At 33.3% G+C, this 25,108-nt stretch overlaps 5 protein-coding genes across 5 annotated transcripts; 1 reads left to right on the forward strand and 4 right to left on the reverse strand.

Annotated features, from left to right (window-relative positions):
- The first annotated feature begins 2,832 nt into the window (after nt 1–2,832).
- Nucleotides 2,833–4,301, forward strand: LOC146529231 (uncharacterized). Its single transcript, XM_085201845.1, has 2 exons — nt 2,833–2,965; nt 3,283–4,301. Exons 1-2 carry the CDS (start codon nt 2,954–2,956, stop codon nt 4,126–4,128), a joined length of 858 nt encoding a protein of 285 aa, XP_085057971.1. The 5' UTR covers nt 2,833–2,953; the 3' UTR covers nt 4,129–4,301.
- A 1,164-nt stretch (nt 4,302–5,465) lies between these two features.
- On the reverse strand, nt 5,466–6,481 carry LOC146529232 (uncharacterized). Its single transcript, XM_085201846.1, has 2 exons — nt 6,337–6,481; nt 5,466–6,235 (listed from the first exon to the last, which is right to left on the reverse strand). The coding sequence occupies exons 1-2, from the start codon at nt 6,346–6,348 to the stop codon at nt 5,561–5,563; spliced, it is 687 nt and encodes a 228-aa protein (XP_085057972.1). The 5' UTR covers nt 6,349–6,481; the 3' UTR covers nt 5,466–5,560.
- A 6,304-nt stretch (nt 6,482–12,785) lies between these two features.
- On the reverse strand, nt 12,786–13,611 carry LOC146529233 (uncharacterized). Its single transcript, XM_085201849.1, has 2 exons — nt 13,545–13,611; nt 12,786–13,373 (listed from the first exon to the last, which is right to left on the reverse strand). The coding sequence occupies exons 1-2, from the start codon at nt 13,554–13,556 to the stop codon at nt 12,870–12,872; spliced, it is 516 nt and encodes a 171-aa protein (XP_085057975.1). The 5' UTR covers nt 13,557–13,611; the 3' UTR covers nt 12,786–12,869.
- Nucleotides 13,612–16,005: 2,394 nt separating this feature from the next.
- LOC146529234 (uncharacterized) lies at nt 16,006–17,122 on the reverse strand. Its single transcript, XM_085201848.1, has 2 exons — nt 16,990–17,122; nt 16,006–16,755 (listed from the first exon to the last, which is right to left on the reverse strand). Exons 1-2 carry the CDS (start codon nt 16,999–17,001, stop codon nt 16,099–16,101), a joined length of 669 nt encoding a protein of 222 aa, XP_085057974.1. The 5' UTR covers nt 17,002–17,122; the 3' UTR covers nt 16,006–16,098.
- Nucleotides 17,123–19,669: 2,547 nt separating this feature from the next.
- On the reverse strand, nt 19,670–20,443 carry LOC146529235 (uncharacterized). The gene is made up of 2 exons (XM_085201850.1): nt 20,390–20,443; nt 19,670–20,309 (listed from the first exon to the last, which is right to left on the reverse strand). The coding sequence occupies exons 1-2, from the start codon at nt 20,399–20,401 to the stop codon at nt 19,809–19,811; spliced, it is 513 nt and encodes a 170-aa protein (XP_085057976.1). The 5' UTR covers nt 20,402–20,443; the 3' UTR covers nt 19,670–19,808.
- Between the last annotated feature and the right edge of the window lie 4,665 nt (nt 20,444–25,108).

The raw sequence follows: 25,108 nt of genomic DNA on the forward strand, positions 1-25,108 counted from the left end.
ATTTGCAATATTCGATTTCTAAGGGGTTGTTTTTGGGGTCGAAAGTTTGTATGAAACTTCGTTACTACAAATGTTAGGAGTCTCAAATTTTGCATAGACGTCACTAGGACGTAGCCATGGAGACAGAAATTAATAATAACATAGTTCACGCGGGTGCAACCGCGAGCGGGCCGCTAGTAATTTATAAAAACATATAGACGATATGTGTTTTTATTTTGTTTTTAAAAAACGTTGAGGCTTTTAACGCTTCTAATTTCTAACAATATTTATTATTTTAATATAGGTACTCATACTATAACATATTTTTAACAATTATTAATTTTTATTTTTTTATAGCTTCACGCTGTAGCCTTTCGTTTCCTTTAAGACACTGCCTTTCGCAAATTTTCGTCGCATTATAGCATTGCGTGTTGAGTAGCGGAACTCAACAACGCGCATTGTCTCGTTTTCAGACCAAGGAAATGAAAATATCAAAAATTTCATTTCCTTGTGTAGGAATCGAACCCGCGACATGTCGCTTTTACAGTCGTACGCTTGTGGATCTGGGGTACGACAGGCCTCTGACTATGAATTTTAACAAAAATATGAAGACAGAAGCTCTGCAATACGTGTATAGAAGTTTGTTCCATTTTCATATGAGTATGTGAACTGAGCCAAGTATATATGCATTATGTATCATTTCAAGTAATTGCTATTGAAATGACGCAATTTCGATTTAAAGTTTCATAGCAACTGGGTCGCAACGAAAAACGTATTTTGGTGCTCTTATAAAAGTCAAAGTATTAACAGACACTTTGGATTAAACATTTATTTATTTTTTTGTAATAAACTTGCCCTTTTTGATTATTAATTTGTTTTAAGAATGTATATATTAACTAGCGGCCCGCCCGCGGCTTCGCCTGCGTAAACTACGTTATTATTAATTTCTGTCTCCATGAGTACCTACCTACGTGCTATAAGTGACGTGCATGCAAAATTTGAGACTCCTAGCATTTGTAGTAACGAAGTTTCATGCAAACTATCAACCCTAAAAACAACCCTTTAGGGATGGAATATTGCAAATTCCCGTCTCCGTATGTACTTACGTCTTATAAGTAACGTCCATAGAAAATTTGAGACTCCTAGCACTTATAGTAACGAAGTTTCATACAAACTATCAACCCTAAAAACAACCCTTTAGGGGTGAAATATTGGAAATTCCCGTCTCTTTGTGTACTTACGTCCTATAAGTGACGTCCATAGAAAATTTGAGACTCCTAGCATTTTTTTTTATTTTTTTATTTATTTATTTATTTATACAAAGTACATTAAAATTAATTATTCTTCGCGGTCTTAAGCCCGATAGATAACTGATTTATAGTAACAAAGTTTCATACAAAAACTATCAACCCCAAAAACAACCCCTTAGGAGTCGAATATTGCAAATTCCCGTCTTAGCGAGCACCTACTCCTAGCTCTGGTAGTTTTTGAGATTTCGTGATGAGTGAGTGAGTGACCCTTCGATTTTATATATATAGATAGGATAGGATGATGAAAAAGAAATTAAAATGTTAAGGGTGAACAACCCTTATCACTAAAGGGTATGAAAAATAGATGTTGGCCGATTCTTAGACCTACTCAATATACTCACAAAATTTCATGACAATCGGTCAAGCCGTTTCGGAGGAGTACGGGAACGAACATTGTGACACGAGAATTTTATATATAAGATAATATAATAAAATAGCTTCCCGCTGTATGCTGTTGGGTGGCGAAAATCAACGCCGCGCTTTGCCTCGACACCAGAGCGAAGAAATGAAAATATTAATTTTAATAAATAACAAAATCAATTTTAAAAAATAAACTCAAATAACAAAAGTAACAAAAAGTATAACGGCCTAAGATTAAGGATTTTTTCATTGCAGAAAGTCAAACTGACTTTAGAATTTTAATATTAGACAACTCTTGATATGGAATTACGCATTAACGACATTTAGATGACTTGAACGAATTTTATAACTTTTCTCCAAAGACTTGAGCTTTTTGAAGAAACACAGTTGGTACGTTTCTAATGAGAATAAAATGAATAGGATGGCTGTCATGTTTAACGAATTGTGTATAAGTTAAAATTGTACACTCTGTATTGGTTAGACAATACGTCGAGGTCGGTACTACCATCAATTGATAATATTACTTGGACTTTTTACTGAAAAATAAAAGCTTTCGTTTATAAAAATCTCTGTCTTCACATGGACGATATTTGAAAAGACAATCATTAGGGACGTTTATTAATGTTATAATACCCAAATCAATGGTTTTTAAAACTTTGTCTGTTTGTCTGTGCGTTTGTGCACACTAATCTCTGAAACTGTTTAACCGATTTAAATGCAGTTTTCACTGATGTATTTTGGCAAATATTATTTAAAATTTTGTGTTTATTATACCAATATAAAGTACTTTGTTCAACTAAATCGCTGTATTGAATAGGCTGAAATATTGATTTTTTAATATATATAGATTTTGTATTTAATATGATAATACTTTGCTAACTCTGCAAGCGAGTCGCTAGTGTATAATAAGAACCCTTTATGTGTATTTATTATCAATTCAATTTTCCAAAAACCTATTTAAAGTATTAAGTTAATATTAAAACAAAACTACATTGAGAAATCAAACTATTTACACAGGCTAATATCTAGTGCAGAGACAGACATTTATAGGCGGACTCGGGTGTTGTTTCACCCTGACATTGTTAAACTCAGATCGACAGGGGTTTAGCTATATAATTGCTTCTTGCAACCGCTCAATATAATCCTTGTTGCAAGACTAGAAAATATATTTTACTCTATCAGAGTAAAAGCTTCGTATTGCATTTAATTTCAGTAAGAATTGATTACCAGTTCGTTCAGTGTAGTATAAAAGTGAATGCTAGAGTTTTTGAAGTTACTTAGTAAATAGAGTTCAATCTTCTAACATGTATTCTAAGGTAGACATTTTGATAGCATTTATAATTATAATATATATTTTTTTATTATAATAAGTTAACTTTTTTCCTCCGACCTCTGGTAATTGTTTAAAATAACATTAAGTAGTTATATTAAAGTATTTAAGCTGAATATAAGCGAATATTATTCTTTTCAATTGAATAAAGTTTCTATAACTCCCCAAAAAAATATTAGTCGCTATTATAAAAATATCTACTACTACACTACACTACTAATAAAAATATCCTAAAAGCAGTAAGCGAATGATTTATCAAATTAATTCATACATAAATCTAATTGTATTCAATATTCTTTTTAGGTGGTCATCTTCCTCTGTGCCGCGGGCATTGCTTCCGCTGGTAACTTATTGCATGCGGCCCCCGTGGCTTACGGCGCACCGGCCGCTTCAGTGTCGTACTCCACTACCACCACGTCCCACTCCGCACCAGTAGCGATTGCCGCACCAGTAGCCTCATATGCTGCTCCCGTGGCATCCTACGCTGCACCTGTAGCCGCATATGCTGCCCCTGTTGGATCATATGCTGCTCCTTTAGTCACTAAAGCAGTAGCTCCAATCGCCTCTTACGCTGCACCTTCTTCAGCTGTTTCATACCAATCAGTGTCTACTCATTCAAGTCCAGTAGCTTACGCAGCTGCTGCTCCCGTTATTGCCAAATCGTATGCAGCTCCTGTTATCGCAAGGGCGTATGCTGCCCCAGTAATTAAATCTTACGCAGCTGCACCTTTGGTTGCCCGGACATATGCGGCCGCGGCCCCTGTCATAGCTAGATCTTACTCTGTTCCCGCGATCTCCAGCTACGCTGCGCCCGTTGCGCGTATCGCTCCGTCAGTGTCTTACGCATCGATCGCCTCGCACAGTGCACCAGTGGCCATTGCTGCGCCATCTATTGCGTCTTATGCGGCTCCAGCTGTCTCATACGCTGCTGCAGCTCCAGCTGTCTCATACGCTGCTGCAGCTCCAGCTGTCTCATACGCTGCTGCAGCTCCAGCTGTGTCATATGCTGCTGCAGCTCCAGTGATCTCTAGTTATGCCGCGGCCCCTGCTGTATCATATGCCGCGCCCGCTGTCTCTTATGGATTAGGTGGACATGGATCTTATGGATTACGCGCTGTTTCCTATGGATTGGGAGGACATGGATGGTAGGTCGTTAAAGAAAAATGTTTGTAAATATATTGTGTTATATCAAAGTCATTACTGTCGTTATAGTTCTACATCAAAGTCACTGTTATATTTATGTATATTTATTTATGTTGAATAATAATATAAAATAAATAGGCCAACTCATAAATGTAAAACTAATAAAATCATTTTCATTATTATTGCTTATTATTTTATCCTTATGTACTTAAAACTTAGTGTACTATTCATTTCGTCATAATATAATAAATACTTCATTGGGTTTCTGTTAATATTGTTTAAGAAAACTAAAAGTGTAGAATTTACAATGTTCAACGTCCAGTGATAGAAGCTTAACATACTCGTATGTAAGTTGATAGACTGAAACCGCTGTATTGTTGGGACTAACTCTAGTTTTAAAACTTTAATAGGATAAATAAAAAGAAGCTAATCACTCTTAGTTTTTATCTTCCATAATTTACTAAATCATAGATAAGGCATGGTATACGTATTTTTAATAAAACTCATACAAGTAATTTTAGAAGACTTGCCACTAAAATTATTTAAAGATGAAAATATATTATTAAGCAAAGTTTGCTATTTAATCCAAGACTGCTATAATGATAAGGGAGTGGAATTAAATGTTGTTGATGTTCACTCAGGAGGCTAATGATTGTTATTTATATATCTATTTTGAAAAGAGCAAAAAGTACCTTCCAACTTAGTGGTAGCTTCCTGTAGGACTGACACTACTGACATTTCTATGTAACTTGAAGATTCAAAAGTGCTTTTAAAGTCCTAATTGAATAGATTATTTTGGTTGGATTCTTGAATTTGAATTTAACAATAAATAAATTAATTTATGAGCATAACTTAGTTTTTTTTTTCATTTCTTTAAATTACTTTCTTTGCCTATATTATATTACTCGCACACAAAAAATATTTGGTGTCACAAAAAATATATTTTTTTTTAAATTTCGCTTATTTTGCTTAAGCGTATTTAAGTTTAGTTTAACCTCATTGTTTTACCATTTTTAGGATTCCGTATCTAAAACGATAAAAACGGAGCCCCTAAAGAATCGCTTTGTTGCACGATTGGACGCATTCGTCTGTCAAGACCCCTTAACTTTATCATAAACTTAGGCGGTTTAAAACAGAAAAAATAAAGAAAAAGCTTCTATGTCAACGCAATCAAAAGATATGTGAGCATTTATTATACATCGATTTAACTGCACTTTCTATGAAATTGAAATGAAGTAACGGATATGAAATTTAGCACGAAGTAAGAACTTACGGCACAAAAGTACAAAGGCCTCGGTGGGCGACTCCGACTTACCTTTGTTTCAAAAATAAAATATGTAATATAATTTTTAAAGTTTTTATTGACTGTTTATAAAATACATTTCAATAATCATTAATTATACGCACATATCCTAATTATATTTAAGTCTTTGGTTAATCACCATCCGTAGTTGATTCCCAAACCAGAGTAGCTAACATGGGAGACTGCTGGTGCTGCGGAGTAAGCTACTGCCGACTTGAGGACTGGAGCCGCAGCATAGAAGTAAGAAGGAGCTGCAGCATAGGAATAGGGAGCCGCAGCGTAAGATACTGAAGGAGACGCTAGAGATGAATATGACACTGCTTGGCCAGCTAAGCTTTTGGCAACAACCGGACCGGCAGCATATGCTACTGGCGCAGCATGTAACAATGATGCAGGGTGAGCTACAGAAGAGTAGGATACAGCAGGTGATAAAGCCTTTGCTACGACAGGAGCTCCATAGCTCACTGCAGGGCTGGCAGCATACGCGATGGGAGAAGACCGAGACACCGATGAGTATGACACTGCCGGCGCGATAGCTTTAGCGACAACTGGTCCCGCTGCGTAACTTGCGATAGCTGGAGCATGAGAGATGGTCTGGTATGATAGAGCCGGGGAAATGCTCTTTGCAATCACTGGTCCTGCAGAATAGGCGACGGGGCTTCCGTAGGAGATTGGCGAGCCATGAGCTGTTGTCTGAGAAGAGTATGACACGGAGGAAACGGGAGAGCTGTAGGCCACGGACGAAACGGGCGCGGCATGGAGAAGATTGCCGGCTGAGGCGATGCCAGCGACGCACATAAAGATTACGACCTTAAAAAAATAAAAAATATATTAATATTTCAATTTCAATTAAATATTTCATAAATTTGTTTTATAAATTATAATAAATTGTCATTTAATTTTCATCGTACCTTGGAGTACATGTTGGATTGTTCCGTTGTTGTGGTTGGAATGAATTTCACTTCAGACACAGTTGCTTATATATGGTAGCAAGGAGCTTGTATTGACATTTGCGATGTACTCAACACGTCGCCTGTAGCCGCAGGCGTATTGTTACAATGTCAAGGCCGGTCTTTATCCAAAATATATTTATCGAACCCGTATTTTTAGGGTACTCGTAAATTTACTCACAAATTTTAATATTAGTTCTTTTTCTTCAATTAAAAATGTTATTTAATATTTATATTATATCTAATTCAATTAATTAATGTTATTTAATATTTATATTATAACTAGCGACCCCCTTGCGGCTTCGCCCGCTTTTACTACTGGATTATTCATATAATGTATGTTTGCAAAGCACTTAAGATAATGTGAAAATTAATGAAACCCTAATGCAACCCGCATTTTCGTAGTTTCAATAAGGATTTTCCAATTGTTTTACACAGCAAGGATTTTTTAGTAGGTACCGTAATTTTAAATCTGTGCTACTAATCTTTTCAAGTACTTATTAAAATATTTTTAAATGACTATTTTTAGATAGTTAAATGACTATTTTTAAACCAAAAAAACCCAAATATATCGCGCTGAAATAATACATTCAACTCCAATTATCAAATACGTGCAAACGCATCTAAATCTTCGTTGCTATGCCTCTATAGCGGTCGGGTCTTTTTTCCAACTTGTGGTTAATGCTGAAGAGGGTATTCTGTCCCTGATGAAAAGCAAGCACTATGTGGCTGCCTGTGAGGAAAATTAAATAGAATGCATTGGCCTGGAATCGAACTCGGGCCCGCGTGGCAGGCGAGCATTCTACCACTGAACCACCGATGACTGCTCATGACGCGCTTGTATAAGCAAAACGTCGCGGGGCGGCAAGGATGTTTTGATATTGTAACAACTTTTAAAGTACTTATTAAAATGAAAAAACGGTAAAAGACAGTTTTGATCTACATTAAATGGCCAACGTAACTAATATACTTATTTATATGCTGAGAGTAAGGGATAAGTAAAACTTGAGTCGATACAGCTGAAGTGTCAACGGCGGGATGTGTCAACAATTAAATGCGTTTTTCTCTAATACTATTCGCAATTTCGAAATAGTGTAAAAAGCAAATTTTATCTTCGTTTAACGTAGAAAATTAATAAAGTATTTTAAAGGATAAGGATTAATACCATTATGGAAAAATATCCCTCACAATAAAAAATATATTGAAATTACTATTTTTAGACAGAAATATGATCACTACACGTTATCCTTAAAAGATAAAAATATGCTCTCGCGGACTTTTTTGTAGATCTTATTAAGAGGAACAATACTCCGGTACATTTTTTTCATGTAGTACTTACCATTAAAGCAGCGCATGCGCGAAAGTGTCTCAGCGGGTTGGACTTTATACACATTTATCGTATTTATGTTAATTTACATAAGAATGTACAAATAATAAACTATATATAAACCTTCCCTGAGAAATACTCGACCTAATGGTGAAAACTGCATAAAAATCCGTTGGGTGGTTTAGAAGAAGAAGAGTTAGAAAGTTCAGACAGACACGAAAAGCGACTTTGTTTTATAAGATACTAGCGACCCCCTTGCGGCTTCGCCCGCTTTTACTACTGGATTATTCATATAATGTATGTTTGCAAAGCACTTAAGATAATGTGAAAATTAATTAAACCCTAATGCAACCCGCAGTTTCGTAGTTTCAATAAGGATTTTCCAATTGTTTTACTCAGCAAGGATTTTTTAGTAGGTATCGTAATTTTAAATCTGTGCTACTAATATTTTCAAGTACTTATTAAAATATATTTAAATGACTATTTTTAGATAGTTAAATGACTATTTTTAAACGGAAGAAATTATAAACAAAAGCCTTCCTACTAATAACTACTACAAAAAATATGAAACCAAATATATCGCGCTGAAATAATACATTCAACTCCAATTATCCAATACGTGCAAACGCATCTAAATCTTCGTTGCTATGCCTCTATAGCGGGCGGGTTTTTTTTTTCGAGCTTGTGGTTAATGCTGAAGAGGGTATTCTGTCCCTGATGAAAAGCAAGCACTACATGGCTGCCTGTGAGGAAAATTAAATAGAATGCATTGGCCGGGAATCGAACCCGGGCCGCCCGCGTGGCAGGCGAGCATTCTACCACGGAACCACCGATGACTGCTCATGACGCGCTTGTATAAGCAAAACGTCGCGGGGCGCGTTTCGCAGCAAGGATGTTTTGATATTGTAACAACTTCTAAAGTACTTATTAAAATGAAAAAACAGTAAAAGACAGTTTTGATCTACATTAAATGGCCAACGTAACTAATATACATATTTATATGCTGAGAGTAAGGGATAAGTGAAACTTGAGTCGGCACAGCTGATGAGTCAACGGCGTGATGTGTCAATAATTAAATGCGTTTTTCTCTAAAACTATTCGCAATTTCGAAATAGTGTAAAAAGCTAATTTTATCTTCGTTTAACGTAGAAAATTAATAAAGTATTTTAAAGGATAAGGATTAATACCATTATGGAAAAATATCCCTCACAATAAAAAATATATTGAAATTACTATTTTTAGACAGAAATATGATCACTACACGTTATCCTTAAAAGATAAAAATATGCTCTCGCGGACTTTTTTGTAGATCTTATTAAGAGAAACAATACTCCAGTGCATTATTTTCATGTAGTACTTACCATTAAAGCAGCGCATGCGCGAAAGTGTCTCAATGGGTAGGACTTTAGACACATTTATCGTATTTATGTTAATTTACATAAGAATGTACAAATAATAAACTATATATAAACCTTCCCTGAGAAATACTCGACCTAATGGTGAAAACCGAATAAAAATCCGTTGGGTGGTTTAGAAGAAGAAGAGTTAGAAAGTTCAGACAGACACGAAAAGCGACTTTGTTTTATAAGATATAGGATAGGATTTATATATATAGTAAACATCATTAATATATTTTTTCTTTTCTACAATTAAATACGTGGTTCTTTTAGAGTACAACGTAGAAAACTCTAAGTGCCGTGTCGTAACAAAACATAGATGAATTTGCATTGCATTTGCATGCATTTGCATCATGATTCGGATTTTTTATTAAATGAATGCCACATAAGAAATTGGTAATTATAATTTAATTTTTTTCTTCCTTTTTTATTTTACTCATTTATACATAGTTTGTTAGTGTTTATACTTCAACTATAAGGTATAATGATTTTCTAATTTTATATATACTTATATAATTAAATATATTAAAGTAGGCTCAACGAAAGTGTATTTATGTATTTATTTTTCATATACACTCAAACCATAGTTAAACTTAAACTTAAATATTATTTATCGATTTGAATCTTAAAAAGGAATAATGTAACTACACACAATTTTAAAATTATAATTTCACAATTACATCCCTAGACAGCTTCATTAATTCATTTGTTTCAGCTGTACTACGCTCATAGCTGGCCTCTCCAAGGATGTCCACGACGATCGATCTTCCGCTACATTTATCGGCGTGATCCAACGGCATTCGAAAACCTTTTTGCCCTTATAGCTGTCGCTTCTCTTTTACATTCTTGATATCATATATCGGTTGACATCTTCTTATATTATTTATAGTTTTTATTTAGAAAAGTTAACTAATTATAAAAAATAATAGATGCCATTGTGAAGTATTGCAACGCATTGACACGTCAGTGTCTTAATGTTATATTGTAAGAGCAACAGTTGTGGGTTCAATTCCCACTATAAAATTAATTATTATTTATTAATATTTTTATTTCTTCGTTCTGGCACCAAGGCCGCCCAAGCCCGGCGTTGAGTTTCGCCACTCTCTCTCTATCATGCGGCTGAAAAAAAAATAGAGTGGCAGCTTAACACTGGGTTCCCTATGCCTACCCTGCTGTATACAGAATACAGTAAGAAGCTTAAAAAAATATATTATCACCATGATCGCCCTTTCTATAAAGCTATTTCGGATAAAAAACAATACAGTCACACTAAAAACAACTCAGAAGCCACTGCAGCTTTCCCATGCTTATTCAGCTAGAGCCTTCATGTATTAGTCTTTCAACCTAACGACATCGTTAATGTACATATTATGTTACAATTAACTATCTTTGTGGGGTCAACGTACCTGTTTCTAAACATTTTGACAGTGTCCCCTTACACCGCAAACCACCTAATGTGCCTAAACCACTTGATACGTGCCTGTGTAATGTATGGTGGAAACTTGACCCTTCCGTTAAGAGATTGCTGAATAATTTAAATATAATTAGCTATTAATATAACTAGATTTTATAATTCTAGGGCGAAAAACGGTTTAATATTATTTTTCATGAGATTTATTACATGTAAATGTTTGACAGTGGTTAAATATTAACTAATCTATTTGGTGCAAAATTATAATCTCTTATGTTCTCTGTTTGTCGTCATATACACGTTGTTAACTGATGATTTTTTTTAAAAAAGGCTTCCTAAATAAGATACGTTAAAGAAAGCATCATTTGGATGTCGTATCGTTAATTAAAGAAGTTTAATTTACATTTTTAAAAAAATACAAAAAGAAGAATTACATCTTCTCCTTCTTTTACCAAATGCCTTTCCAAATAACAGATTTAAAAATCAGAGGACAGACCACAAAACTGAAAATACTTTAATAATTCAAATCGGTAAATTAATTATTAGGGTTAGGACAAATGTAAGAAAATAAACATTATTGCCATATGGCAAACCGCTCAAGGAAACAAAATACGTGTACTAGGTAAAAAGAGACAGAACAGAGAAAAAAATACAATATTTAATACTAAATATATGTACCTACTGACTAATGATAGATAATAAAGTTGAAAGTTGTTATTTATTAACCGACTTCTGTAAGAAAAGGAGGTTATCAATTCGACTGTATTTTTTTTTTTTTTTTTTATGTTTGTTACCTCATAACTTTTGACTGGGTGAACCGATTTTGAAAATTTTTTCTTATTTGAAAGGTATAGCTTCCCGAATGGTTCCATTTTTTTTTTGGTCCATGTCTGACAATGGTATCTATGAGAAAATCACATATGTATGTGCGCGACAAATAGCCGAATAACTCAATGTCGCGCTGACCGATTTTGATGATTATTTTTTTATTTGAAAGGATACACTTCAAGGATAATTTGGTGAAAGTTTGGTTAGGTTCCGATTATGGAATCCGGTGAAAATTGAGAAAGTTTGTTTTTTTTTGGTAAAAAATTGATTATACTGTAATAGTCACAAGCAAAAACTTTTTAAATTGATCAGAGAGTCAGAGGTGAGATTCCTTATCGTTGCATTTCTTTACAACCAATCTCTAAAAAGAGACTGTTCTCATTTTCAACCAACTTCAAAAAAGGGAGATTCCGAATTCACCCGAATACTTTTTATGTATGTTCTTGTCAATATACCAAAATGTAACTTTGAACAAAAATAATAGCTAATTTAATGAAGTTTTACAAAGAACAATCACAACCACTACCACCACCATCACCACTCGTTCAAGAAGCATCATTTTAAGATCTACCCATCACTAAAAATCGTAAAATAAATTAATTTTTAACAAAAACAAAAACCGACTTCTAACAACGAACTAAAAAGTGAAAAATAATTATATAAAGATTTTATAATTTTGAAGTCGGTGTCAAGCTAATGCTACAACACCTTTACTACAATATCTAATTACTAAGCCTGTTTGTTTTACTTGGCACCGACTTCAAAATAATAAAATCTTTATATAATTATTTTTCACTTTTTAGTTCGTTGTTAGAAGTCGGTTTTTGTTTTTGTTAAAAATTAATTTATATCAGTATAGGTTGTATTTTTTTTATTCTAAAATATTAAAAATCGTTATGAAAATTACGAAAATGTAACCCCAGGATATTAAATATTGGAATATGAACGCATTTCAGTGTGTTAAATAAATAATCTTATAGTTCAACCGCTCGAAGCAGCGCAGCGGGTCGCTCTCATAAAATAAACCAAGACTTATACTAGAATAAGGTACCTAATATATACAATGCACAAATATTCTAAATTTATTTAATGTATAAATATTCAAAGAACATATATTTATTTAGCTAAGTTAAAAACAATAGAATTGTAAATCTGTTCTTTGCATACTTCTCATCTGAATATTTTTCGATGTATCTTATTATTCAAATGTTTACTCGTATTATTTATTAGATTTTTTTTTCTATAGAATTATAAGTGTAATTCTATTAAATTAGATTTATATAATTGAATTGAATGTGATAAGTATAGGAAAAAATAACGTAAGCTATAGTAAGCTTATACTTATATAGTAAACTTTTTATAATAATTTCAATTTTAAATATATTTTTTAAATTATGTAATAATATTATCCAAAAGAAACTTAAGGTTACATGCAATAAAAATAATGTTAGATTATAATTTTTTATTTCGTAAAAAAATAATATAAATAACAATAATACAGTTATTTAATTGACTAGATAGATTTCATTGATTACCATCCGTAGTTAACTCCTAAACCAGAGTAAGCGACGTGGGAAACCGCTGGGGCAGCAGAATATGCGATAGCAGACTTAAGTACTGGGGCACCTACGGGTCCGATAGCCTTGGCAACTACTGGACCAGCAGCATAGGATACAGGAGATGAGTAGGATACCACGGGGGATATGCTCTTAGCTACAATAGGTGAGGAGTAAGATACAGCCGGGCCAGCAACGTATGCTGGGGCATGAGCAACGGATGAGTAAGATAAGGCTGGGGCATAGCTCTTAGCCACTAAAGGAGAAGAGTATGCGATGGCAGGGGCGGCATGAGAGACTGATTGGTACGAGACCACTGGAGATAAACTCTTGGCGACCACTGGCGCGGCGTATGAAGCGATGGGAGCTGCGTGAGATGAGTAGGACACTGCGGAGATCGGCGCGCTGTACGCCACTGGTGCGGCGTGAAGGAGGTTACCGGCAGAAGCGATGCCGGCGGCGCACAGGAATATTACAACCTGAAAATAAAATATATATAAAATAAAATACATTTTAAATATAAAACACAAAATACTGGTTCATTTTAATACTATATTCAATTGAAATATTTTTAATTGAATATGTCGGGACGGAGTGGCGAGTAAATATTGATGGCAGCGCCGTAAACAATACGTTTATTCGCACCGTACCTTTGAGTACATGTTTGCTTATTCAGATGTTCAATTCGGAATGAATTTCGGGTCGATTGCAGATGCTTTTATACAGCGTGAAAGAACCTGTATAATGACATTTATTATTCGTGGCGGCCTATTGCTGCAGGCACTTGGTGTTTCAGTGTCAAGGCCCTCTGCCTCTGCAAATTTTATCATTTATGTAACTATTATGTATGGAGTTCGATTAAATTTTATTTAGAAATTGGGCACATGAACAAATTAAAAGAATCTATTTAAATTGTACATTATAAGCCTGTAGAACATTGCTTTATTTGTGCTTTCTATACAAACTTTATACCGAAGTTTTAATGAATTTTACTAAGAAGGAGTAGTGGGTGCTGTCATGGACGTAGGTATAAGGGGCGCCGAGTAGTCCGTGCCCTCCCCAGTAAAGTCTGGTACCCACTCCAGAAATTAAACTAACAAAAAAAAAAAAACTTTTGCACGAAAGGAAGTCCAGGCCCCAAAATATTTTTAGAATATTTATAATATTTTGAAATGTATTAAACATTTAATTTCTTAAGTGTGGGAATAGACACTTAAAATTAAACAAAAGATTACGAAAAGCTCGATACATTAAATCAAGAAAGGCAAACGTTTTTTTATATAGTCATGGTTTGCATAAGGCAAAGTAAGCTGTTCTGTGAGTATGGTAATTTTATACTCAACGTATTATTTTATGTGTTTCCGCTTAAAATGTCAATTTACTTCCTTTAAAAAGGTAAATGATATAACTATCATATAATTAATTGTATAGTTATGAGGGCTTCACAAGACCTGTATTATATTAAGTTTAAAATTGGCTTTAAGCTTGAAGAAAAATTTAGCAAGATAAGAAAAAATAATAAACCTATAAAAATATTAGTTCAATCAGTAAAAAATTAAGTATACTTCTTATATCTATGTACTTAGTGAAGATATATGAATACATATATTCTATAGTTCTAAACAACGAATGTTTGAAAGCAATGTCTATACGACTTTCTTCTTATTACAATGGTAATAAAGCCAAAACATATTAGCAGACTGTAATATCGTAGAAACAAGAACAGATGGAGCGCACTGGCCAAACACATCAAGTAGCTTAAATAAGTGTACGTCAAGGAGATTCAATACCCGTATAAGAACAATTTCATCCACTTTATGGTGTTTCCGATCTTTTACGACTGCACTAAAATGGGATCTTACGAAGAATAACAGACACTATCTTATTTACTTTTAAACAAGTTGTCGACAGCCTAGAATTTTTGATATGCTTTATTTTATTATAACTCTTATATTAACAAGTATGAGAATAGTGTGTCTTAACACTAGGTTCCCTCTATATATCCTGCGTGCGTGCTGTGTGCGGGATACAGCGTGAAGCAAAAAAAAATCTTATACATACAATTGTTTCACATTTGTTAGATATAATTTTTTTATGGTGCTAAAGTTTAGATATTAAGATTATATAATTGATTTATAGCCAGGACTGTTTTTGTATGACAAGGCGTGGTTTGAAGTTCACTATTTAACACGTAAAATATAAAATTTGGGCAGAGAGCAAAGAAAGGATTCTTCAAATTAAGTTTTTTTATATAGGTACACTTCTTTGCCTTTAGGTCAAAGTGGCAGGTACTGACTGTAAACGCGAAGGTCATGAGTGCCACTTGAGTGAAAATTTTTATTTTTATTTCTCCGCTGTGATGAGACAAATTGCGGCGTTCACAACCGCCACTCAACTTGCTAGGTTTCGAATTCTAGCAAAAAAGTGAAGAACGGAATGTCTTGAACATTAGATTCTCTCAGTGTAAATGCGAGAAAAAAGAAGCTTATTTTTCTAAATGCTAATATAGTTAGGATAGTTACATATTATGAAACTTAATGGTAATTAGTGGAGAAAACGACCATATTATCACTAATATTATATACGTCAAGAACTCGTACATAAACTATGTAGGTCAATAATTCAGTATATATTTTAAAAGTTTTTTGTAAATTTGTTATCGTTTTTTTTGTTATGAAATTGCAATCAAAATTTCATCAGCTTTTCCATAAGTTGATATCGCACTGCATAAATGTGTAAATAGATTTGAATAAATCTTAAGACAGGTTGCATCTACTTTTTATCGTATTTTTATGCGATTTGTAAAAAAAAAATATTTTTTCGTTTTCTAACAATTGATATTTTATTGTTTCCATAAATTAGTATAAAGATAATATATAAAAAAAAGTTTTAAATGTAATAAGCATTTAATAAATATCAAAACGTAAATTTGCAAAAGGTTACGAAAAATTCACGCTCTGAGGCATTAGAACAATTATATCGTGATATTCACAAAATAAAGACATTTTTAAAATGCTTCGATATAAGTATTTGGAGCAGTAATAATTGCTTATTAATTTTCTTTTGTCGAAAGCTTTGTAGAAACAATATCTAATGAAATGAAAAACAAAATTCAGAATTTCTTATGTTTTTATTCGCGTCGTATAAAAATAAATATATACATTATTATATAATAACTAGATTTTGTACGTAAAGGTAAAGTGATCACCAGCCGTGACCGGCAAGACCGCCATAGGCGACGGCGGGTGCAGCAGAGTAAGAGATTGACTTGACTACAGCAGGTGCCGCGTAGCTAACGGGTGCGGAGTAGGCCACTGGAGCAGCGTAACTCTTCAGGACTGGGGCAGCCGCGTAGGATGAGATAGCTGGGGCTGCGTAAGAAAGAGCCGGGGCATAACTCTTGATGACTGGGGCAGCTGCGTACGCCGAGATGGCAGGGGCATAACTCTTGATTACGGGTGCCGAGGCGTACGCGACGGGGGCGATGGCTTTAGCCACCAATGGGGCGCCGTGGGATGTGTGGGTGGAGTAGGAGGAGACTGATGATACAGCTGGTGCCACGGCTTTTACGATAGGTGCTGAGTATGCCACAGCAGGGGCAGCGTAGGAAGAGATAGCTGGTGCAGCGTAGGAAGAGATAGCTGGTGCAGCGTAGGCTGAGATGGCGGGTGCAGCGTAGCTCTTTACAACGGGAGCGTATGAAGCGTACGATGCAACTGGAGCGGCGTACGAAGCGTACGACGCAACGGGAGCGGCGTATGAAGCTACGGGTGCTGCAGCGTAGGAGGAAACGGGTGCGTACGACGCCCCGTATAGACCTCCAGCGCGGGCGGTCGCTACCGCGCACAGGAATACTACAAACTGGAAAATGTAATTGGAGTTATAACAATGCTATTTATTTTTCACATTTTCATATAGTTATAATAAATTAAATGTTTTTTATGAAATAGTTAAAAAACAATTCATGTACAAATATTTGTTGAATATTGTCAAATTAAAAAAAAGAAATATATTTAAAAAATATTTTATACAGGCAGGAAAACTGTCGCTATCTGTACATTTTAAAAAAATATAATTTCTAAGCACATTTTTTACCTTAGCTGCCATTTTACTATATTGAAATTCACACAGGCAAGTGATACGGTCAGTGTGTAGGCGCCTACTTTTATACCGTTCTCGTTAGATATCCCCGTGCGCCGGCGCAACTCGCCTCTCGTTCTAGGCCTTACATTAGACCCATTACGGATGCAATCATTATATTAGTCATTGAAATTTAAGTGCAAAATAAACATAATAATTTATATATTTTTTGTAGAGAATGAACTATATATTTTAATTCATTGATATTTAATAAAATGTTGTATGTATAATATATACATAATATTGTAAAAAATTGGTAAATTCAATACGAGGCATACCTAATAATTGTAGTTTATTATTATATCCTTAATATATAATAATTAGTACCTGAAATCTTGGCCCAATTTTCAGATTCAGTGGTTACGGTAATTGGATTTTTGACTGTTCTTTGATCTGGAAAAGATAACGTGATGGAATTGATTGGAAATGAATATTTCATTTTAATAATAACACTTGGAGGAACCATACCTATTATTTTTTTCTTTGTATTTCAGGGAACTTTTAGTTTATATATTATATAATTTTACATATTATTAATTAATTTTCTTACAGAATCTGATTTAAGGAGACATTTGAGGTATTTCATTTATTGAACGCTTTCAAAAAGCTTAATCTTAAAAAAATAGAGAGTTGTTGATTGACTGTAGGACATGGACGACAAAACTACAGAGATTAAGTAAAAGTAATTACATATGTATATGTATATATATTATCTTTATTATTTATTTATCAGATTTGGCTAATGCTATTTAAAATGTTTTACTTTTAAATATATTTTATTTTCAATTTTACTACTGACTGGACTGAGGAATTCTTTATACTTAATGTTATTGTTTGGTCAAGAAACGCTGTTCCTTACTATCAGCTCGAATTTAAGAGTACCATGTTTAGTTGTGAAATTCAATGACAATTTCGGTACAGAATTTTGGTAGCTTAATAAATATAACTAATAACTAGCTTATAGTTATTAGCCGGGAACCTGGATACCGTCGCCTTTATAGTCATACGTTTGTGCCCCCGCATCAGGACAGCTCCTGCCCTCTATATGCCCTCTATGTACTAGCTACTTTGTGGTATAAATTATAATAAGACTTCTAATATTATTTATAATCCTGCAAAATCCATACATATGTATGTTTGTACAACTGACTGTAAACTGATCATGGATCACGGTTCAGTTATTTTGGTTTGGCTAAATTTACGGTACGTACGAGATGGAATACTTAATTTGATACACACAGCAACTAAAATAATAACTCTTAAGTTCATGAAGATAAGGGTCATTTTGTCAAATTAAATTTTAATGAAGTCACTGTATATAGATAAAGCTCATTTGAGGTGTAAATATACCCTAGTTTAGTCTAGGGGCTGACTGTAAATTCATTTGGTCTCTACTGCTAAATATGTTATAATTTCGTAATGCATGACTTAAGTTGGTGTAATCAGTAGTGTTAGGTGCAGGCAAGCGTGGTTCCGCAGTCGGTTTTTTCTTTGTTTTCATTAATAAATTTATCGTTTTACCGCTGTTTTATTGTTTATTCGACTAAAACTGAGTGAAGTTATGCGTATTGTTATTTAACTAAAAATCAATACATCACGTGAATAATGTTATTCATAACGTTTTGCTGTGAAAATAATGTAATAAACAAGAGGCCGTCGTTGCGCAGTGGCACAAGCGTGTGAATGTAAGTGCAACGGCTTGGTTCGATTTTCACTCGAGGAAATGAACCTGAGCCAAGAAACGTGAAATATTTTCATAGTGCGGTGTTGAATTTCGCCATTCAATGAGCATGCCGCGTCATTCGACAAAGAGTACAGAACGGAGTGTCTTAACATTATTTTTCATCCTCAAAGGCCGGCAACGCATCTGTAGCTCCTCTGGTGCTGCACGGGGTCGTGGGCGGCGGTGATTATCATCAGGTGACCCGAACGCTCGTTTGCCTTGTCCTTTTTCCATAAAAAAAAAAATGTTCCCAGTGTAGACAACCCCGAGAACAGAGTAAAACTCAAAAAAAAAAAGATAAAATGTGCGCCAAGCCTTATTCACATGTTTGCCTTTTGCAATTTACATGGGCAGGTCAATCGTGCCGACCGATACAACTAGATGACAAGCTACATTAAAACCCTTGCACTGCCATAACGTTGCCAATTCTTTGTGTGACATAAACAACTTCGTCAACAATACCTCAATTCGGCAACTACAATAGTTTTATTTCGTATTTTAGGCTTTATTACCAAGCAATAAGGCAGATTACCGCTCGATTTATAATTTAGCACGTGTCAACCACACAATACGTGAAGACGGACGTGAGTAAATTTTTTTTTCAAAGGCTGTCTCTTCATGATGAAATAAGTTTATGCAATGATGAATTGTAGCCGTATAATCTGGAGCACTGTTTATTTTGCCAATTTATTATATTTTTGTATATATTTTTTAATCTTTTAAAGTTATTTTGCAATTTTATTTTTTATCTGTGCGCGACAACGGCGGGCAAGGCCGTCGATATAATTTTCGCATAAGTTATTTAGTTTTTTTTTTTTTGTAAAATTGGTAAATAATTTTTAATTAATTTATATATTTGTAAAATATACGGTAAATATAATAACGTATTAGGTTTAAATAAAAATACATACATGTCTTAATCATTATGTTTAAATAATTAATAACTTAATACTCCAATTAAACTCTTAAAGTACTGTAATAAATTAAGCTTAATTATACCGTCAGTCGCGCATACCATGAAATCTTAAAACTAACTTAGAATCTCAAATATTTACCAGGTGTAAGTTGTACCGAGGCCGGTAAATGTAGTGTGAGATACGGCTGGGGCGTCAGAGTAAGAGATAGTTGTTTTGACATTTTGTACTAAAGGAACCCCAACCCCCTTACTCGGAAGTACACCAGCGTAGGGCTGCGATGAAGCTTTTTCATTAGAATACGAATTTAACAATGCTATAGTATTAGGATAACCATTTATATTAGATTGTGGCACAGAGTACAAAGTATTGTAGATAGGTGATTGGGCATTTTGTGCTGAAATTTTAGGAACAGCGGATAATAAAGCATTATTGTAACTGTTTTTGAGGTATATAGACTGTTGAACTACATCCGCTTGGGTCTTCGTTTCCACATCTGGTTCATATATAGGTGCAGGTTCTTTGGAAACTTGAATTCTATTAAATGACGATTGACTGATTCCGTCAGGAGATAAGTAAATTCCCTGGGCGTCAACTCCAGCTTTACAAATAGCCATGCAGGCTATTATTACAGATATCTGAAAAAATAAATAATCAATTGTGGTTAGTAGAATGTAATAAAAATAAATCATAATTTTTCTATTCAATTTCTATATACCTTGTCAATCATTTTTGTAATCAGTACGACAACTACTTATTGAGTGACAGTATTTTGTAAATGTTAAGCTTATATACACTGGATAAGTGTGGAATTTATCTTGTTTCCATTATTCATATGTTTTTTACTATATTTTTAAAACAAAACTTGTTCTGACCTTAAACTTTAGTATCGACAACCGCATTCAGCAGGCCCCCCAAAACGAAAAGTGGTTTAACCATGTTTTTGGTACTTGGACTTTTAAGCATTATCGCTTGCTTTAACCCTGAAGGTAACTTTTGAACTTTGTCCGCAATTTAAATTCATTGTATTTTTAAATTAATAGAGTAAAATTTAAATTTATATTGCTTATAATGATAAGCCACGAGTAAAAGGAGAACAATAATAACACTTTTTTCAGTCAGCCTTTATTTTGCTTGTGAGAAGGTTGAATTTAATATATATGCTTTATTTTGCAGTCAGAAAGCTCTATTAATATAAAATGTATATGTATGGTTTTAATTTTTTATCTATTTTCATATATTATAAATTTTGGTACTATAAAATATTTATTTACTTATTATTTCCATTGTGGCGAAGCGGAATACTGTTTGACTGTTAAAGCGGCTGTCGGAATCAGTAGGAAAAGCGGAGGATGGAATGTTTTGACTCTAGGTTCTCTTCCTATTCTGATATACGTAAGGTTTTCTCATCCTACCCTTCAGAATAAAGCGTGAAGTTGAAGTCCTTGAGTGTTTCATTAAACCGGCCAATTTAAGACGATTGGCGATAGTCAAGATAAAAAGATACTTGTTCTTATGCAATACAATTTAAGAATTGCTCTGAACGTTTCGTACTTACCATATAACATATATATGTAATATGTATCTATAGTGTATATAATATTAGCATCCGTTAGCATATTAGAAGTGTGGGAGTGACCCAAATAATGAATTGTATGTAAACAAGTTACATGTCACGCTATCGTTTTGTATGATTTATATTGCTGTCGATATATTATAGAGCTTTGTGACAAGTGATTTCTATTAAATTTGTTTATTTATTGACTTAGAACTATATTATTGTTTTATTGATATACATATATCATAACGTTAATTATTTTTCATTGTTTTATTATTATTGACTTACTATATATACTGTTATTATGTAAAAGAAAAATATTTTACATTTTTGCATTTAAAAATATAAAAGACACTATCCTGACGGTGGGCTAAGGGTCAAAGCCATAGGTGGCTAGGGCTCCAAAGAGAGGAGCCTCACAATAGGCGCCGTTAACCTCTTAAGATGTTGGTCGAGGCTTTTCGCTATTAAACCGTTAACTGAAACCACTATCGGCACAATGATAGTTTCATTGGCTAGGTCCAAATATTTAGATAGTTTTTCTTTTTCAGCCTTCACCAGATTGTCATCATGTGGGATAGTAATGTCAACAATCACTGCGCGCCAATCGGTCTACTATTACCATATCAGGTCTACTGGTAACAGTATACCTGTCATTAATAATATTGGAATATACGCTCTGGAACACGCCATGCCTCCAGAATTCGGCGGAAAGTGTGGAACGGAAGTCTTGATGAGAACGAAGTGTCTAAACACTACGTTCCCAGGTTCCCTCTGCCTACACTGCTGCGTGCAGCATACAGTGTGAAACTAATTATATATACGTATATAACTTTCGTAGAACCCACGTATTCACAAAAACGAATCTATAATGTCTATTGACATTTAGTAGTAGTATGTGGCATAATAAAAATAAATTACAACTATATATAAATGAAAATGACACGTAAATTAATTTAAAATGTAAATTTATGTAAATTCATATCAATTATAACACAAAAATTAGAATTGATGGTAAAAATATATCGGTTATGTATATTAAAAAATAAAAGTGATATATATGTAATGTTTATGTATAACTGATAAAGCAATGAAAGTGTAATGCGGCTCAGTTCTTCAACGCATTAATAAAACATGGAGTGGGTAAGTGCCGGCTCATGTTGAATCACAACGAGTTTTTTTTCCACTGAATCTTGGGTAAGATGAAGTAATTGTATTTTTTGGCTGTTTAAATAAGCTATAGATAATTTAATACCAGAATTATAAATAGCTATACAAATATCTCTTTGCTTAAAGTTGAAATTTCCACGAAAGATGTTTTAAACTTCAAACTATTTATTTTGAATATAAGAACATATCTATAATATAGTTTTCAATATTTAGTATACCATGTTGAAAGGCTGCAACTTCAATCCTTTTCAAGATTTTTCAAAATTTTTCAAAATTTAGTATAGGAGACACTGGCAACTAAATGTTAATACCCTCCACTTTCTTCTTTTCTCGTTAAGTGAGTGAGAGAGTTAATAAAGCTATGACAGATAAAGATTTATTTACGTTACTATATTACATACATTATTAATATACAATACATAGATTTCAGTATATACCTTTGGCGAAGAAATATAACTTAATATTATCATTTCTTCTTAGTTATTCATTTATCAGTAAGCGGAAAACAACTTCGGTTTTTTATCCTTATATGTAAGTATACATGATATTTTCAAAAAATTGTTGAAACATTCAACAACTTTGTATAAATCAATTAAGTATATTCAAATTGTTATACCGTACATTTAAAGAAACGATATAATGATATATTACATTTTGTTAATATAAAATTGATATTAACTCTCATACAATTCTTCGCCTATAAAAAATATTTATTTTTAATTACATCGACGTTAATATTTGCGATGATTATTATGTATAAAAAAAGCAATTAATTATTCTATAAAATATACTGTTTACATTTAATACCGTGCAAATTATAGGCTTATGTAATTTAACGTTTACATTGCGGATAAAAATATATAATTAGGTACTTGCTTGTGAAGAAATGGAATAGATTAAACAGATAAAATTAATTATAGAAATAAAAACTCAATGAAATATATATTTAGAATACTTTTAAAGATATTAAAATATGTTATGAATTTTTATGATATTATTATGCCTAAATGTGCCTAGGTTATAGCTTATAACTTTTTTTAGCTTTACTCTTTTCTTGCAGGTAGAGGGAAGGTGGGAACCTAGTGGTACGATACTCCGTTGCCATTTAAACACTTTCGTTCTCCATTTTTCGTCGAATTCTGGAGTCATTGCGTGTTGAGTGTTGGAAGCCAACGCCGCGCTTTGCCTAGACACCAGAGCGAAAAAATATAAATAATAAAGATAGAGCATTAGTATAGTTTATGACAATTAATATGTAGAATCATTAACTATTATATATGATTAATGATAACGACCTTTTTAATATGTATATGTACCTACATACTATATGTGAATATACGATTGTTTGACTCACATGAAACATTGTTTGAAATGCGGCCTTGATTTACATAGGCACATACATTCTTATTCGGTCAACATTAAAGATTTTTACTTCTGTGTGGCAATAGTCCTTTTTTATACTTTCACGAGTCGAAGACCAATTTTGACAATACAAAAAGTGCAAATTCTTGTCCGAAATCCATTATGTTTTTGTATGGGTTTAAACTATTTTGTTTATATCGTCTATTATCAGTTTGATTGTGTTTTCTTTTTTCCTTTTTTTATCAATATTGTATTAAATACTTAACTTAAATAAATTGAGACAGTCGTGGCGCAGCGGCACAAGGGTGTGACTGTAACGTGACGATTGTGGGTTCGATCCCCACTTGAGGAAGTGAAATATTTATTTACGTTTATATTTCCATTTCTTCCAGAATTCGGCAGAAAATGGAGAACGCAGTGTCTTAACACTACATTCCCTCTGTCTACCCTGCTGTGTGCGGGATACAGCGTGACGCTAATTTATTTAATTTATTTTAAATAAATTGACTAAGTCTAAAAACAGGCACACCTACATCGAGAGCTAAGTTAGTGTCTGGTGACATAACAATGTCCGTAAAAGTACTTTTTTAAGTGTTACGATCTCAACTAAATGATAATAATTTTGATAAATATTAATTTCTAGCTAATTATGGTGTGGCTCGCTCTTAATGTGTAAAGTAGACTGAGTCATAAATATTTACACCGTCCGCAAAATCTTGTGCTTGATGCTTATGATACTTGAGTTTTCATACTTAAGGGTGGAAATATAAATAATTTAAGTATTAAAAACATATTATATGAGATATATATTTTTTTGTATCTCAGTGTTAAGTAAAGTGTATAATTTATTTTTATATTTTACTTCACACTTGCACTTTATTATTCTTAGCTCCTCATTTTCGAGACATTTGAGAAGTGAAACTCAACGCCGCGCTATGTCTTGTTACCGGAGTGAAAAATAAGAAGAATATTAATTTTAAATAAATAAAAAAATATTAGTTCATAAAAAAACAATCTGTACACAATAAAATTATCATCTTACCGGAAAAGCATAACTCCACCATAGAAAATTAACATCAAAGCTAACCTTAACCTTTTTACTTCCAACTGTATATTAACGACAACTTTGTAAACATTGTGAGAATCGCATGCTTTAGAAACAAAGAATTCACATTATAACCTATTTAGTACTTAATTATACGATCTTTCATAGAGCCGCATAGAGCCTTGAGTCAGCGCGAAATGTTATCTATTTTTATTGCATAAGTACGGTTTGCTAAATAATTTAAATTATTTTATTTTGCCCGATAGTTCACGTAAGAATCAAAGTAGGTATAGCACAAATTT

Source organism: Heliconius melpomene, chromosome 18 (assembly GCF_056956725.1).
Source record: "Heliconius melpomene rosina isolate 202511_hmr_F chromosome 18, ASM5695672v1, whole genome shotgun sequence".
Taxonomy (NCBI): Eukaryota; Metazoa; Arthropoda; class Insecta; order Lepidoptera; family Nymphalidae; genus Heliconius; species Heliconius melpomene.